The 17889-nt window shown below is 45.4% G+C and overlaps 1 protein-coding gene across 1 annotated transcript in view; it reads left to right on the top strand.

Annotated features, from left to right (window-relative positions):
• Positions 1–1693: 1693 nt before the first annotated feature.
• Positions 1694–17889, top strand: part of LOC137642783 (COP9 signalosome complex subunit 2) — a 74069-nt gene continuing 57873 nt past the window's right edge. Inside the window, exon 1 of the mRNA XM_068375632.1 lies at positions 1694–1846. Coding sequence (XP_068231733.1) covers positions 1793–1846 — 54 coding nt within the window. The 5' untranslated portion in view covers positions 1694–1792. The remainder of the gene's footprint in view (positions 1847–17889) is intronic.

Here is a 17889-nt window from a genome sequence, read left to right as displayed (position 1 = left end):
ACGAGGTTCAAATGAATATTGATAACAACTGGGTCCCGTTAATTACTATAGGGTTCCTGGCCCCGGTATGTTATTTAATAATAATTTGTCTCTCAGTGCTCAGATGAATATTATCAGAATCATTGGATAAAACTTTAAAAATATTGCTTTTGCAAAGAAAAATCTGGATGAATTTCATGTTAAGATACTTATGATTAAGTTATTAACTGTATTACCAGAATTGATTACTGTAACTATCACGACCTACTCAAAGTAGCTTACAACTTGAGCAGTTACAAAACATAATAAACTGAAGAGCAAGATTGTTAAAAGGTGCCTCACCCTAAGAAGGAATTACCCCTATACTGGTAGAACTGCACTGACTGTGTATTAAAGGAAAAACATATTCTAAGAGATGTGTGATAACTCAAGTTAATAGAACTGGGCGTCCCAAATATTTAGGAGAATTATTGCACATCGTGCAACCAACAAATCGTGTCGACGTAAGAATAATTCCGGTGGTTTAAAGTTATTGAAATAAAGGCGCACCTCAACTGTTGGTCCTAAAACTGTCAAATATGCAACCGAAGATTATAACAAGCTCATCTTGGATGCCTGAAAGAGTGATACAAAGGCCCTCAAGAAGTTGAAACGTTTTTAGAAATGGAATTTTATGGTGGCGGAGATTTGATAATTAACGTAGATTACGTTATATGATACAATAATGATTACGACAAACAAACACCTTTTAACATCATGGGGGTCTAAGAGATGCCAGGTAGGGCAGCCGACCGGACTACGGTCTACCACAAAGCCAAAGCAAATTACTTCAAAAAGAAGGCAACTGTGCTACCCCCATACAAGAAGCAGGTTAGCCTAGAACCATGTCAGTGAGTATCTGGAAGCTTAGTGAGTTTGAATCTGCAAATCGCACATTTCCTGAGCATAAATATACATTGTCGTTTTCTTTCACTTCAGTAAAATGGGATTGGTCTTGCTTTTCACAATGTGATATTTGTATTTCTTGACAAATAAATAGTTTTTTGGGAGATATATTTTTTATTTTGACCTTAGTTCCTGTCTGTGGAGTTTTTGAGCTTAAACTAAAGTATATTAGTATAGAATTTACAAGCAGGTCAGTATCGAACTCTGTAATACATTCAAAGTAATTTGACTGCCTCTGTAAAATAAAGGTTGAAAAACTAAACCTATAATAACAAAGTAATTACATGTCGACATGAGAATAGTTACGGATAGTTTAAAGTTATTGGTCCAGTTCCACAGTTGGTTTTCCTTTTCATAAACCAAAGAAGGTAGGTCTCGAATAAATAGACTAGGTTTCGTAGGGCCATAATAATGTCAATGCATTTATTACACTGCATTGCGGGTATTATTAAAGGGGCTTTTGCAGTGTCCCTTGTGCAACTAAGAGCAAATAAATTTTAACTTTCTTTTGCCTCCATGCCCACCTGATCTCTTTTAATCCTGCTGGTTCCTGATTCCTAGCTTTTCATTCTACTAAAGAGTTTAAGCTATGGTAAATTATATGTGTGAAGCTTTTTTAGCTTATAATAATTATCAGACTCTCCTGTAATAACAAATGACAACAATCTTAATGAGACATTTTTCTAACCTACCTCAAAATAAATTTGGATAGTACTTAATCTCATATTTGGATACCTATTGTGATCTTTTTTAAACTCCCCCTTACAGAAACTTAGAGGGCCAGATCTCCTACTAAAAATGGAAGGAGAAGAAGAACCTTACTTAGTCTGGTTTAGTGAAACAACCGACCAAACTTCATCCACCAAACATGTCTGACGCCGAAGATGACTTTATGTGCGATGACGAAGAGGAATATGATTTGGTAAGGATATTATACGACCAGAATAACTATTATTGATACTGAAAGTTTATTTAGTTTATTTTTAATGTAAAAATATCAATTAGAAAGGTTGTAATAGGCTATACGCATTGATTGATGGTGTACCTGGTTTTGTGGTTTGCAATGTTTACATATTTCTACTCTACCTTAAAAAGTTAAGGTTAAAGGTGTCTGGGTTAATTTCCATCAGAATACATGCTCACCAGAACGTCAGCTGGGCATGGCCAACCCTCCCACTGTGGTGCCCTACCACAGCAGTGGCCTCCCCAGTAAACGGCTTAAACTCACGGTTCCCGGCCTGGGATGGATCTGCTGTCATACGAATGCTAGGCGAACACGTTACCACTCTACTAGCCAGGCTAGGCTACTATCATATCCTGAGCTTAATCAATAGAGCTGAATTATCTTTAAAGCTCATTTTAGGCTATGGTTTATTATGTAATATCGGTAAAGTTGTATTGTATTACAGGGTGAGACTTCGAACAGAAAATATATATTTTCCTATAGTAAATAACGTGATTTAACTGAATTTCACCTTCATTTCAACCGCAAACATCAACCAATTCGGCTAACTTTAAGTTGCCGAATTGGTTGCTGTTATTACGGATGAAATGAAGGTGAAAATCGGTTATATCACGTTATTACCTACAGTAAAACATATATTTACTGTTAGAATGGTTAAATATAATCACTGCTGTCATATACGTTGAGTTAAAATATATAAATATAAGAACTTGTTCAACGGTGTCATTCACTCACAAATGTACTACGAACGATAACATTAGCAACGTTACCAATGATACACAGTGTTACCAACGATGACTGGGATTGTTCTCGTTGTAAATGCTACGGTAATATTACCAGTTACACTATATAAAAAGTACAAAAAGGGTACAGAACCTAACAAACCCACCTAACCTAACCTAGTAGTATGACAGGTCACAAACCTCAGGTATTTACTGAGAACAGTAAAATTCTCCACGTTACGAATGATACAGAGAGTTACCAATGGTACGGTGACATTACTAGTGATAGCACTGTTAGATATTTCCATACGTATTTTAAATAATTTTTCCATATAAGTTTTACACAATATAAAAAAAGGACAAAAAGGGTACAGAACCTAACAAACCCACCTAACCTAACCTAGAAGTATGACAGGTCACAAACCTCAGGTATTTACTGAGAACGGTAAAATTCTCCACGTTACGAATGATACACATAGTTACCAACGGTACGGTGACATTACTAGTGGTAGTAATGCTAGATATTTCCATACGTATTTTAAATGTAAAACTTACCCGCTGGTTATATAAAAGAGCTGAAGTCCCCTGACGCCAGGGCAGAAAATTCAAATCTCGCGCTATCGAAGATACGCCAGGTGTACCAACCGCATCCTAGCGGTAGAACAGGTGGAACCACACACCATCTCCAGTTCTTCTCTCTGCCGCCATAGCTGGCTGACATATAGAAGTTCGCTCTCGTGTTTTACTCTCTTGGGAAGGTGTTTGGTGATGTACAACGTTCTTTTTTGAGTTTAAGCTATCGTTGATTATTTTCCCTTGTTTCTTATCTTGAAATCTTTTTGTTTGAGATTTTCTTTATTGATATTTCCCTTACTTTTTGCTCGTCGGTCTCTCACGTTAACATTCAAAATGGCCGACTCCTCCCCTGCTCAGCGTAGGTGTGTTAGTGAAGGTTGTCGTACTCGACTTCCTAAAGGATCTATTGATCCTCATTCTATTTGTGTGAAATGTAGGGGTAAATTTTGTTCATTAGATGATAGGTGTAATGAGTGTCTTTCCTTAACTGATGATGATTTTGTTTCTTTCGATCGTTATGTTAGGAGACTAGAGAGAGATAGAGTTAGGCGTAGTTCTTCCCGATCTGTGGATAGAGCCTTACCTAATGTACCTGTTCCTAATCCTATTCCTTCTCCTGTGGTGGTAGATCAGGAACCTACTATGAAAGACATGTTTACTGCTATTTTGTCTCTTGGAGAGAAAGTTGAGTCCTTAGCAGCCGATAGAAATACAATTTTCTCCGAGTTAAAGGTATTGAAAAACCGTGATCCTATCGGAACTGTGGAAAGTGTTTCAGTGTCTGATGTTGTACCGAAAAGTCGTGACTCTCGGTGTTGTGACAAGTGTTGCTAATGTGTTTAGTGTTGCGGAGGGTGCGTCTGCACGATCTTGTCGTTCACCTAGCCTAAGACCTCTTTCGAGCTCTCGAACCCATGGGAGAAGTAATGTCGAACGGCTTAAGGGAACGAGAAGCGTCATCAATCGTGCAGACGTTCCCTCGAATGTTCCTGTTGCCGTAGCTCAGGTCGTTCACCCTCATCGTAGGAAAGGTGAGGTTCATGCGTTATCCCCGTCTTCCGATGAAGGGTCGGGGAGTGAGATCTGGCGTCGCGCGTCAAGACCGCTTAAACGGACGCATGATGTTTCACAGCGTCGGGAATCGCCTGTGCGTCCAGGATGTAGTTCGTGGGGTTCACCGGAACGTTTCCGTTCTCCCATCGCTTGCACTCCGGCCAAACGTACAGATCACCGTGTTCGTGTGGATATGATTCCTTCCGATTCAGACCTTGTTACTATTCATGCACCCCCTCTTCCTTCGGATTGGCTTTCTTCCCCCGAAATGCGTGGTGACGTTGGTGCGAATATTCCTTTAAGGAGTTCTGTTGATCCGAAATGGTCTGCGCTTGTGTCTATGAAGGAACAACTCTCGTCGTTGATGGATTCTTATCAACCAGGTGTTGGCGTTATGTCTGGGCGTTCGATGTCAGACCAGTTATCGCACATGCGTTCGATGGTCTCTGGTCTTGACGAGTTATCGCTTAGGCGGTCTCCCAGTCATAGTGTTCAACGCCAGGTTGATTTTGATGAGTCGCGTCAGAGAGTTTTGATTGACCAGTTTTCGCATTCTGGTCGCGGGGAAGAACATCGGCGTCGACAAGTGGACGAGACGCGTCAATGGTTTGAAGTAGTGGATCGTCCGCGTCAACAACTTTTGGACGCTTCTCGTCAAAACATTGATTCGCAGCGTCGACATCCTGACTTCTTTGACCGTTCGCGTCAACAGTCTTCGGACTTTACGCGACCTCTCGGCGATCTTCGACAGTTACCTTCTGATTTCAAGCGCTCTTCTGTTCAACAGCAGTCGGATTCGAAGTGGTCTAGGCAGTTGTTGGTTGAAGAAGATCGTCTACCCGTCCGTGTTTCGCATCAATCTACTTCTACTTCTCCCCATCAGGTAGACGCAGATGTTGGCCTTGACAGGCAGTCCCATCCAGACTTTGTTCCTTTGGTTCAGGCTGCAGCTGTTGCTGCACTGCCAGAAGACGAGCCTGAGGAAAAGTCGGATGAGGATGATCCTATTGAGGAAGTCTCTGAGAATGAGGAGGAGAAGCATTATCAGCATGCTGTGGATCTTCGCAAGTTTATGCTTATTCTGACTGGAATTTTCCCGGATCAATTTACCCCTGTGGCCCCTCGTTCTCCGCCTTCTGAATTCATCTTAAGTAAAGCTACCAAGGTTCCAGTTTATACCAAGATGGTTCTTTCTCGATCCTCTAAGCGGGCCTTGAAATTAATGGGTTCTTGGTTGGACTCCAAGAAATCTTTTGGCAAGACAGCCTTTGCCTTTCCTCCCGCTAGGTTAGCCTCTAAATCTAGTGTGTGGTACGAGACTGGTGAAGTGTTGGGCTTGAGTTTTCCTTCGTCTGCCCAAGGGGATTTTTCAAGTTTGGTAGATGCTTCTCGTCGTCTTGCCTTAAGGAAAACGAAGATTTGGTGGTCCATTCCAGAGTTCGACCATTTGCTTAAAGGTCTGTTCAGGGCCTTCGAAGTTTTTAATTTCTTGGACTGGGTTCTGGGGGCTTTGAGTAAGAGGGTCTCTGATATGACGGAAACGGACACTAGTGGTTTGGTTCATTTGATGTCCTGCTTGGACAAAGGTGTGAGGGATGGCTCCAACGAACTTGCTGCCTTGTTTACAGCTGGAATTCTCAAGAAAAGGGCCATGATGTGCTCTTTTCTCTCTGCAGGAGTGTCTCCCTACCAGAAAACGGGCCTTCTTTTCGCACCTTTGTCTAATACCTTATTTCCGCAGGAATTGGTAGGCGAGGTGGCTACTGCCCTCACGCAGAAGGCCACACATGACTTGGTTACTCATTCGTCTAGGAAAGTTTTGCCTCCGTCATTCTCCTCTCGTAAACCTAAGGAATCTTCTTCTGGGTTTCGACCTCAGTCCTTTCGTGGGAAGTCCTCTGGAAGAGGCTCTTTTAAACCAGAAGGAAGGAAGCCTAGAGGCAGAGGGGGCAAGTCCGGCCGAGGTAAAGTCTGACTGCCCTTTCCTTCAGACAGCAGTAGGTGCCAGGTTGACTCACTTCTGGGAGGCTTGGGAGAGGAATGGAGCGGACCCCTGGTCCGTCCAAGTGTTAAAGGAGGGCTACAAGATCCCCTTCCTGGCCAATCCTCCTTTAGTCACAGATCCAGTGGATCTTTCGCCCAAATACAGAGAGGGTCCCAAGAAGCAAGCCATGCTTCTGCAGACGTCTCTTTTATTAGAGAAGCAAGCAATAGAGGAAGTGCAGGATGTTACGTCTCCGGGGTTTTACAACCGCCTTTTTCTAGTACCCAAGAGTTCCGGGGGGTGGAGACCAGTTCTGGACGTAAGTGTGCTAAATGGTTACGTCCAAAACTTGACGTTCACTATGGAGACTCAGAAAACAGTTCTGGCAGCTGTGAGGAAGGACGATTGGATGGTCTCTTTAGATCTTCAGGATGCCTATTTCCACCTTCCGATTCATCCCAGCTGCAGACGTTATCTGAGGTTCATGGACGGAAACAAGGTCTTCCAGTTCAGGGCTCTTTGTTTCGGACTCTGCACGGCTCCTCTATTGTTTACCAAGATCATGCTGAACGTGGCAAGCATGCTGCATTCGAGGGGAATCAGGGCCTCTCTGTATCTGGACGATTGGCTGATAAGAGCCTCCTCAGCCGATTGTTGTTTGAAGGACCTCAAGATGACTTTGGATCTCCAGAGAACTGGGCCTCTTAGTGAGCTCGGAAAAATCACAACTGATTCCATCCCAGGAGATTCTTTATTTGGGGATGGAGATTCACAGTCGGAGTTTTCGGGCTTTTCCGTCGTCGGTGAGAATCCATGCTTCCCTCCTAAAAGTCCAAACGTTCCTGAAGAGAGATCTTTGCTCCGTCAGAGATTGGATGATCCTTCTGGGGACTCTCTCGTCGTTAGAGAAGTTCGTGACCCTGGGGAGGTTGCACTTGCGTCCTCTTCAGTTTCATCTCAACCGCCATTGGAAGAAAGGGGACAGCCTTGACAGGGATTGCATTCCCATCTCGGCTTCCATCAAGTCTCATCTTCAATGGTGGGACAACGAGCCCAGACTGAAAGAAGGCTTGTCTTTACTTCAGAGGAACCCAGACCTCGTGTTGTGTTCCGACGCCTCCAATTCGGGGTGGGGAGCCACTCTAGAGAAGAAGGAGCTTTTGGGGACTTGGACGGTGGAGCAAACCCCTCTCCACATCAATCAAAAGGAGCTTTTAGCTATTCATCTGGCTCTCATCGGCTTCGAAAAGCAGATCAGGGGCAAAGTGGTCCAAGTCAATGCGGACAGCACGATAGCTCTGGCCTATATTGTGAAGCAAGGTGGGACCCACTCTTGGCCTCTGTACGAGATTGCAAGACTGCTTCTCGTCTGGGCGGAGGAAAGGAAGGTGACTCTTTTGACGCGGTTCATCCAGGGGGTCAACAATGTGAGCGCAGACAGACTCAGCAGGAAAGGTCAGGTTCTCTCCACAGAATGGATTCTGCACCCGGACATCTGCAAGAGTCTGTGGCGGTTATGGGGTCGACCTCTCGTGGATCTATTTGCCACCGCGAAGACCAAACGGCTGGAGTGTTACTGCTCTCCGGTTCCAGACCCCGAAACTTTGCACATAGACGCTTTTCTGATGAACTGGTCACACATGGAGGTTTATGCTTTCCCTCCGTTCAAGATTCTTTACAAAGTGATTCAGAAGTTCATTTCGCACGAGGAGACCAGAATGACACTGATAGCTCCGTTCTGGCCGTCAAGGAGCTGGTTTCCAGAGGTACTGGAATGGATGGTGGATTTTCCGAGAAGCCTTCCCATGAGACCCGATCTTCTCAGACAACCTCACTTGTCCCGAAATCATCAAAACCTCCGAGCTCTACGTCTGACTGCCTTCAGACTATCGAAAAACTCGCTAGAGCTAGAGGATTTTCGAAGAAGGCAGCCAAGGCAATTGCGAGGGCAAGGAGGTCTTCAACCATCAAGGTGTATCAGTCCAAGTGGGAGTTGTTCAGGGAGTGGTGTAGGACTAACGCGATTTCCTCTTCCAGTACCTCGCTTTCCCAAATAGCAGATTTTTTCTTGGACCTTAAAGTTAAGCATAACTTCTCGTCATCTACTATTAAAGGTTACAGGAGTATGTTGACGACGGTTTTTCGACACAGGAACCTAGACCTTTCTAATAATAAAGATCTACGAGATTTACTTAGGTCTTTTGATACGACCAAGAAGATTCAAACAGCTCCCCTCGCCTGGAATTTGGATGTTGTCCTTAAATTTCTCATGAGTGACAGATTTGAGCCTTTACACTCGGCTTCATTTAAGGACTTAACCTTGAAAACCCTTTTTCTGGTTACCCTCGCCACTGCGAAAAGAGTTATTGAAGTACACGCTTTAAGCAGGAACATTGGTTTTCGGAATGGGAAAGCCATTTGTTCTTTGCAACTGGGGTTTCTGGCCAAGAATGAAAACCCTTCTCGGCCATGGCCCAAATCCTTCGAGATTTCTAACCTTTCTGATTTGGCTGGCGGTGAATTGGAAAGGGTTCTCTGTCCAGTTAGAGCGCTACGGCTTTATGTGGACAGGACTAAGAATCTGAGAGGTAACTCAGACACTCTTTGGTGTGCAGTCCGGAAACCCTCGATGCCCATGTCTAAGAATGCCTTGTCTTTTTTCATTAGATTGTTGATTCGAGAAGCTCATGCTCAGTGTGATGAGTCGGATCAGAGGCTCCTCAAAGTCAGAGCGGTAGCGACTTCAGTGGCCTTTAAACAGAACCGTTCTCTGCAAAGTCTGATGGATACAACATTTTGGAGAAGTAAGTCTGTTTTTGCATCCCATTATTTGAGAAATGTTCAGACTTTTTTACGTTGGGTCCTTTTATAGCGGCAAATGGGATAGTAGGTGAATGATCTACCACTACGTTCCCTTTTTCCTAATACCCCTTTTCTATCTCTTGGAACTCGTTTGTTATGGTTGTTTGTGGAGATTGGTCGTCAGTCTTCCGCAATCTTTGATTTGGTTAGGTGGTCAATTTGTTCCTTGAGTGCACCCGGAACAAGGGTATTGGTTGAGGTTCTGTCAGGTGGTTGTACCGTTTGACAGCTCCTAGAGATTTTCAGCCCGAGTGGATTACTGGATCTCTTAAGGATAGCGGACGAAATGAGGCAGAGTATCATTGCTGTCAGCTTCCTTATCAGGTGAGAACCGCTTAAGTTTATTGTATGTAACCCTTAAGTGAATTTTCTATATGTAGCTGTCTCTGACCCGCCACCAAGGGGTGTTAATCAGCTCTTTTATATAACCAGCGGGTAAGTTTTATATTTAAAAATGATATTTTCATAATAAAATAAATTTTTGAATATACTTACCCGCTGGCTATATAAATTTAACACCCACCCTCCTCCCCTCTAGAGACTACCTATGGTATGGCTATGAGGCATGGAAGAACTGGAGATGGTGTGTGGTTCCACCTGTTCTACCGCTAGGGTGCGGTTGGTACACCTGGCGTATCTTCGATAGCGCGAGATTTAAATTTTCTGCCCTGGCGTCAGGGGACTTCAGCTCTTTTATATAACCAGCGGGTAAGTATATTCAAAAATTTATTTTATTATGAAAATATCATTTTTAAATAATTTTTCCATATAAGTTTTACACTATGTAAAAAGTACAAAAAGGGTACAGAACCTAACAAACCCACCTAACCTAACCTAGTAGTATGACAGGTCACAAAACACATATAATGACTTTTGAGGAATGACTTACCTTTATGCAGAAGACGTCGAAACTTGCGGGTCATGGGAGGGAGATGACGGCTTAACTCCTATGACTGGGATGTGGATGGTTGAGGGGCATCGGATTGCAAATAATATTATCTTCCATGGGGGTAGTCGACTTTTTCCCAAAAATGTAACCTTTATAAGAAGTAACGGTATAACCACAACGATGTTTCTTTTTGGTTTTAGGTATGTTGGTTTCGGTATTACAATAAAACACGTGAATGTCTTTCCTGTAAGATAGGAGGGAACGGCACTTGGGGCACTGTAAGCGTTGAGGAATTACGTTGTGTGCTTTTGGTTGAAGAATCATAAAAATCACCATGGAATTTAGCAAATGCTTTTAGGTACGGAATACTGCAGCCGTTACAAGTACCTATAACTTCCTCCATCGCAAAATACGAAAAAATAAATCTCACTTGAAATGACGGACACCTTACTAGGACAAAGGTTTCAAGGGAAAAGGATTTGGTGGAAGGGGTATGAACAGACCACTTAAAGAGATAAAGGAAGGGGGTAGGGAAATATCAGTTGACAACCCCCTTGTGTAAATTTTGATTACGTATCGGTTTGTGATTGGTTAAGGGAAAAACAACGGAGTCTAGAGGGTAAACATGAATGAACTAAATAGGGAAACTAGTCCACAGAAAGTATTTATGTGAAACTGGGGAGTGAAAAGGAAATAACAAAAGAAATAAAAGCAATATAGGAAGATAAGATGGAATGTATGATAAATAATATTGAATTGGAATATAAAATGAGATGATTTTACCATGAATGAACTGGATAGGGAAACTAGTCCAGAGCAAGTATTTATGTGAAACCGGGGAGTGAAAAGGAAATAACAAAAGAAGTAAACCCAATATAGGAAGATAAAATGGAATGTATGATAAATGATATTGAATGGGAATATAAAATGAGATGATTTTAAAAGGTACACGATAATACACTGTAAAACAAGTAATTGGAGGGGGAAAAGCTTCTGCGCAGGTCGAAAACTGGTATGCACGAACGTACGTACATACGGGTGCTAATGTTAGCATGGAATGCTAACATTTGATCTACATCAGACATTGGCAGCACTGGTTACTGTTTTTTTTCATGAAATAATCTTTGCAACGGCGCCTCCAAAGTTTATCCAGATATACTGTTTTGTATTTTCCTCCGTTTATAATACATTCAAGAAGGTAATGTATAGAGAAGAAAAGGCTTGTTTTCAATATTAATCTTACCCGATGATCATGTAGCTGTCAACTCCGTTGCCCGACAGAAATCTACGGTCGGGATACGCCAGCGATCGCTATCCAGGTGGGGGTGTACTCAACAGCGCCATCTGTGAGCAGGTACTCAAGTACTTCTTGTCAACAAGAACTCAATTTTTCCTCTGTCGTGCCGCCGGCAAGACCTACTTGGATACGCTGTTGTTTTGGAGTTATTGTTCACGATTTGGTGATGTATTTGCTCTAAAGTTTAGCCTTCGCTGTTCAGGAAGCTTTATCCTTAGCTTAGCAAGCTTTTGGAATTAATTTGATTTATTGGTTAACGAACTTTGCTTAATTTTGGAATTCCCCCTGACTACTTCTAAATTCAAGATGTCTGACCAGTCCCAAGTTCCTAAATACAGGCAGTGTAGTGTTAGGACTTGTACTAGGCGTCTTCCGAAGGCCTCTATAGATCCTCACACCGTATGTTCCAATTGTAGGGGTAAATCCTGTCAATTGGAAGATCGATGTGGGGAATGTGCTGGGCTTTCGGAATTCGATTTTAACGAATTCCTTAGATATGCACGTAGGTTAGAGAAGGAGAGAGATAGGAGGAGTTCTTCTCGCTCTGTGGATTTTTCCTCTCCCCATGCCCCTCAACCTTTTCCTTCCCCTGCGGTGGTGACTCCCAAACCTGCTACGAGTGCTCAGCCTGCAATGGCTGATATGTTGCGTGCCATTCAGGCTCTCGGTGAGAAGGTGGAGTCGTTGGTTAGTGACCGCAATCAGCTCTTGGCAGATGTCAGAGAGCTGAAAGCGAAGAGTGCAGTGGGAAGTGTTAGTGCTAGTGATGTGCATAGTGTCAGTGTCAGTGTTGCGCATGAGGGTACATCTGTGCGTGCCAGTCGTCCTCCCAGTCCGGGACCTCTTGCAAGCTCCCAAGCCCAGGGGAGAAGCAATGTCGAAGGACCAAAGGGTTCGGCAGGCCTTGATCGGCGCACGGATGTATCCTCAGTGGTTGCGGACGTATCTGTTAAGGATCGTCCCATCCACATACAGACGAATGAGCCCTTACATTCCTCGTCTGTGGAAGAAGTTTCCAGGAGGAAACGGTGGACCAAGGTCTCACGACCGCTCAAACGTAAGGTCCCTTCCGAGCTAGTCCAACGGCCCAGGTGTAGCTACTGGGTCAGTTCGGACTCGCCGCAGTCATCTGATGACTGCACACCTCCCAAGAGAGGTAGAGTGGTCCCTCAACAGGCTACTGCTCCGTCTGTTGTTGCTCCAACCACAGTAGACCCTAAGTGGTCCATGCTGCAGACTATGCAGTCTCAGCTTGCGGCATTCATGCAGGAGTATCATGCCGAGAAAGTTAACACCTCTCCTGTTAACCTACAACCCGCAGAGGTTGTGCGCTCAGCAGATACTGCGGCTGCCTGCTCCCACTCTCCACCTGTGAGAGCTCCTCCACCGATGCGCAGTCCTCCCTGCCAGACGCATGTTCTTGCTGCACCATCTGCTAACATGCGTGAGCTGCCGCATCAGGAGTTGCCGGGTTCCAGCACTATGCGGCATTCTCCTCAGCCCATGCAGCATGCTCTGCATACCTTACAGCATGCTCCGCATACCATGCAGCATGAGCCGCATACCTTACAGCATGCTCTGCATACCATACCGCATGCTCCTCAGCCCACCGCAGCCCCTCCCACACACCAGCCCTCTGCTTTTGTTGTTGCCAGCTCGCAGACCGACCAGCAGAGGCATGATGTTGGATCCGCAGGTACGCATGCACCCGTTCTGCCGGATTCAGCCGTTCAGCTTGCTGCTCTGCCTTTGCCACTCACAACTCAACTTTCGGATGATGATGTATCGGATGATGAAGCTGCACATCTGGATGAACCTCACTCTGATATTGAAGGGCACAAGTCTTCGCCACCCTCCTTAGACTTTCGCAAAGTCCTTGCCTTGTTCAGGGACTTGTATCCTGAGCATTTTGTGTCTGCAACCCCTCGTTCTCCTCCCTCCGAGTTTGCTCTGGGCATGCAGTCTGCTGCGCCTGCCTTCACCAAGCTTGTTCTCGCCAGATCATCTAGGAGAGCTTTGAGGGTTATGGGGGACTGGTTGCATTCCAAGAAGCAACTGGGAAGGACCTCTTTTGTCTTTCCTCCTCCTAAGCTTGCTTCTAAGTCGAGCGTCTGGTATGCCACGGGAGAGGAACCCGGCTTGGGGGTTCCTGCCTCTGCCCAGGCCGACTTCTCAAGTCTGGTTGACTCTCCCCGCAGGTTGGCTATGAGACGTTCGAAGATCTGCTGGTCCTTTTCTGATATGGATCATCTGTTGAAGGGAGTCTTTCGTGCCTTCGAGATATTCAACTTCCTCGATTGGTGTTTGGGAGCCTTAAGCAGGAAGACTTCCCCTTCAGATAAGGACTCGGCCATGCTGATCATGTCTAGCATGGACAAGGCAATTCGGGATGGGTCTGGTGAACTTGCGGCTTCATATGTATCAGGAGTCCTTAAGAAGAGAGAACATCTTTGCTCCTTCTTATCTGCTGGTATCACTCCTTGCCAGAAGTCAGAGTTGTTGTTTGCTCCTCTCTCCAAGTGTCTGTTTCCGGAGGAGTTGATTAAGGGGATGGCTGCCTCACTTATCCAGAAGGATACTCATGATCTGATGGCTTCTTCTGCACGTAAGGCTAAAACCTTACCTTCCGTGCCTAGACCCTTCCGCCCTGCAGCAGTTGACACACCTGCTTCTAGGTTCATCCCGCCCTTTCGTGGCAGAACCTCCGGCAGAGGAGGTACCCGTGCAGACAGTCACCGTGGCAAGTCCAAGAAGGGTTCCAAGTCCGCAAAAGGCAAGTTTTGACTGCCTTCCTCTCCAGACAGCAGTAGGAGCCAGACTCAAGACCTTCTGGCAAGCTTGGGAGAGCAGAGGTGCAGACGCTCAGTCTGTGAAGTGGCTAAGGGAGGGATACAGAATTCCGTTCTGCCGCAATCCCCCTCTAGCTACATCTCCCATCAACCTCTCTCCCAACTACAAGGAGAAGGACAAGAGGCTAGCGTTGCAACAAGAGGTGTCGCTCTTGCTACAAAAGGAAGCGGTGGTCATAGTCCGGGATCATCAATCCCCGGGCTTTTACAACCGTCTCTTCCTGGTAGCCAAGAAGACAGGAGGTTGGAGACCGGTGCTGGACGTCAGTGCTCTCAATGCTTTTGTCACCAAGCAGACGTTCACGATGGAGATGACGAAGTCGGTCCTAGCAGCGGTCAGGCAGGAGGACTGGATGGTCTCGTTAGACCTGAAAGACGCATACTTTCACGTCCCCATCCATCCAGACTCCCAACCTTTCCTAAGATTCGACTTTGGAAAGGTTGTGTACCAATTCCAAGCCCTGTGCTTTGGCCTAAGCACGGCACCTCTTGTGTTTACCAGACTGATGAGGAATATTGCGAAATTCCTTCACTTGGCAGACATCAGAGCCTCCCTCTATTTAGACGACTGGCTTTTAAGAGCTCCCACAAGTCGTCGCTGTCTGGAGAATCTCAGATGGACTATGGATCTGACCAAGGAACTGGGCCTCCTGGTCAATTTAGAGAAGTCCCAGCTCGTCCCATCCCAGACCATTGTCTACCTGGGTATGGAGATTGAGTCGAGCTTTTCGGGCTTTTCCGTCGGCCCCAAGGATCAACCAAGCCCTAGAATGCATCCAGAGCATGCTGAGAAGGAACCGATGCTCAGTCAGGCAGTGGATGAGTCTAACAGGGACACTTTCATCGCTGGCCCTGTTCATCGAGTTAGGGAGACTCCACCTCCGCCCCCTTCAGTATCATCTAGCTGCTCACTGGATAAAGGACATGACGCTAGAGACGGTCTCAGTTCCTGTTTCCGAAGAGATGAGGTCTACTCTAACGTGGTGGAAGAACAGCATTCTTCTCAAGGAAGGTCTACCATTGGCTGTTCAGACCCCCGACCACCGTCTCTTCTCGGACGCATCAGACACGGGCTGGGGTGCGACACTGGACGGACAGGAATGCTCGGGAACATGGAATCAGGAGCAAAGGACACTTCACATCAATTGCAAGGAGTTGTTGGCGGTTCATCTGGCCTTGATAAACTTCAAGTCCCTCCAGCTAAACAAGGTGGTGGAGGTGAACTCCGACAACACCACAGACTTGGCTTACATCTCCAAGCAGGGAGGGACTCATTCGAGGAAGTTGTTCGAGATCGCAAGGGACCTCCTCATTTGGTCAAAAGATCGAAAGCTCACGCTGGTAACGAGGTTCATTCAGGGCGATATGAATGTCATGGCAGATCGCCTCAGCCGGAAGGGTCAGGTCATCCCCACAGAGTGGACCCTTCACAAGAATGTTTGCAGCAGACTTTGGGCCCTGTGGGGTCAGCCAACCATAGATCTGTTCGCTACCTCGATGACCAAGAGGCTCCCGTTGTATTGTTCTCCGATTCCAGACCCAGCAGCAGTTCACGTGGATGCCTTTCTGCTGGATTGGTCCCATCTCGACCTGTATGCATTCCCGCCGTTCAAGATTGTCAACAGGGTACTTCAGAAGTTCGCCTCTCACAAAGGGACACGGCTGACGTTGGTTGCTCCCCTCTGGCCCGCGAGAGAATGGTTCACAGAGGTACTGCAATGGCTGGTCGACGTTCCCAGGACTCTTCCTCTAAGAGTGGACCTTCTGCGTCAACCTCACGTAAAGAAGGTACACCCAAACCTCCACGCTCTTCGTCTGACTGCCTTCAGACTATCGAAAGACTCTCAAGAGCTAGAGGCTTTTCGAAGGAGGCAGCCAGAGCGATTGCCAGAGCAAGGAGGACATCCACTCTCAGAGTCTATCAGTCTAAATGGGAAGTCTTCCGAAGCTGGTGCAAGGCCAATGCAGTTTCCTCAACCAGTACCACTGTAACCCAGATTGCTGACTTCCTGTTACATCTAAGGAACGTAAGATCCCTATCAGCTCCTACGATCAAGGGTTACAGAAGTATGTTGGCAGCGGTTTTCCGCCACAGAGGCTTGGATCTTTCCACCAACAAAGATCTACAGGACCTCCTTAGTCTTTTGAGACCTCAAAGGAACGTCGGTTGTCCACTCCAGGCTGGAATCTAGACGTGGTCCTAAGGTTCCTTATGTCATCAAGATTTGAACCGCTCCAATCAGCCTCTTTTAAGGACCTCACATTAAAAACTTTTCCTCGTGTGCTTAGCAACAGCTAAAAGAGTAAGTGAGATCCACGCCTTCAGCAGGAACATAGGTTTCACATCTGAAACGGCTACATGTTCCTTGCAGCTCGGTTTTTTGGCTAAAAACGAGCTTCCTTCCCGTCCTTGGCCTAAGTCGTTCGAGATCCCAAGCCTGTCCAACTTGGTGGGGAACGAACTGGAGAGAGTACTTTGCCCAGTTAGAGCTCTTAGGTACTATCTAAGAAGGTCAAAACCATTACGAGGACAATCAGAAGCCTTATGGTGTGCTATCAAGAAGCCTTCTCTACCAATGTCTAAGAACACAGTTTCTTACTACATCAGGCTTCTGATTAGAGAAGCACATTCTCATCTGAAGGAAGAAGACCTTGCTTTGCTGAAGGTAAGGACACATGAAGTGAGAGCTGTGGCTACTTCAGTGGCCTTCAAACAGAACCGTTCTCTGCAGAGTGTTATGGATGCAACCTATTGGAGAAGCAAGTCAGTGTTCGCATCATTCTATCTCAAAGATGTCCAGTCTCTTTACGAGAACTGCTACACCCTGGGACCATTCGTAGCAGCGAGTGCAGTAGTAGGTGAGGGCTCAGCCACTACATTCCCATAATCCCATAACCTTTTTAACCTTTCTCTTGAATACTTTTTATTGTTGTTCTTTGGGTTGTACGGTCGGCTAAGAAGCCTTCCGCATCCTGGTTGATTTGGCGGGTGGTCAATTCTTTCTTGAGAAGCGCCTAGGTTAGAGGTTGTGATGAGGTCCTTTAGTATGGGTTGCAGCCCTTCATACTTCAGCACCTAGGAGTCGTTCAGCATCCTAAGAGGACCGCTAGGCTCAGTAAGGAAGACGTACTTAATAAAGGCAGAGTAATGGTTCAAGTCGACTTCCTTACCAGGTACTTATTTATTTTAGGTTTGTTATTTTGAATAACTAATAAAATGAAATATGGGATACTTAGCTTCTTTGTTAACATGTATGCTGGTCTCCACCCACCACCCTGGGTGTGAATCAGCTACATGATCATCGGGTAAGATTAATATTGAAAAATGTTATTTTCATTAGTAAAATAAATTTTTGAATATACTTACCCGATGATCATGAATTAAAGAACCCGCCCTTCCTCCCCATAGAGAACCAGTGGACCGAGGAGAAAATTGAGTTCTTGTTGACAAGAAGTACTTGAGTACCTGCTCACAGATGGCGCTGTTGAGTACACCCCCACCTGGATAGCGATCGCTGGCGTATCCCGACCGTAGATTTCTGTCGGGCAACGGAGTTGACAGCTACATGATCATCGGGTAAGTATATTCAAAAATTTATTTTACTAATGAAAATAACATTTTTACGATTATATATCGTTTCCCCAGTATGTTTTCCCCACCCAAAACCCCGAGTTCCCACTGGGGGTCCCCCATTACCGTAGGATATAGATATATATATATTTTTGAAACTATTCATTTGCGACAGGAACGAGTGTCATTTTCGAAGAG

The sequence above is a fragment of the Palaemon carinicauda genome, chromosome 6 (genome assembly GCF_036898095.1).
Source record: "Palaemon carinicauda isolate YSFRI2023 chromosome 6, ASM3689809v2, whole genome shotgun sequence".
In the NCBI taxonomy this organism is placed as follows: domain Eukaryota; kingdom Metazoa; phylum Arthropoda; class Malacostraca; order Decapoda; family Palaemonidae; genus Palaemon; species Palaemon carinicauda.
Note: the sequence above shows the minus strand (reverse complement) of the source record. Positions and strands in the feature narration are given on the sequence as shown.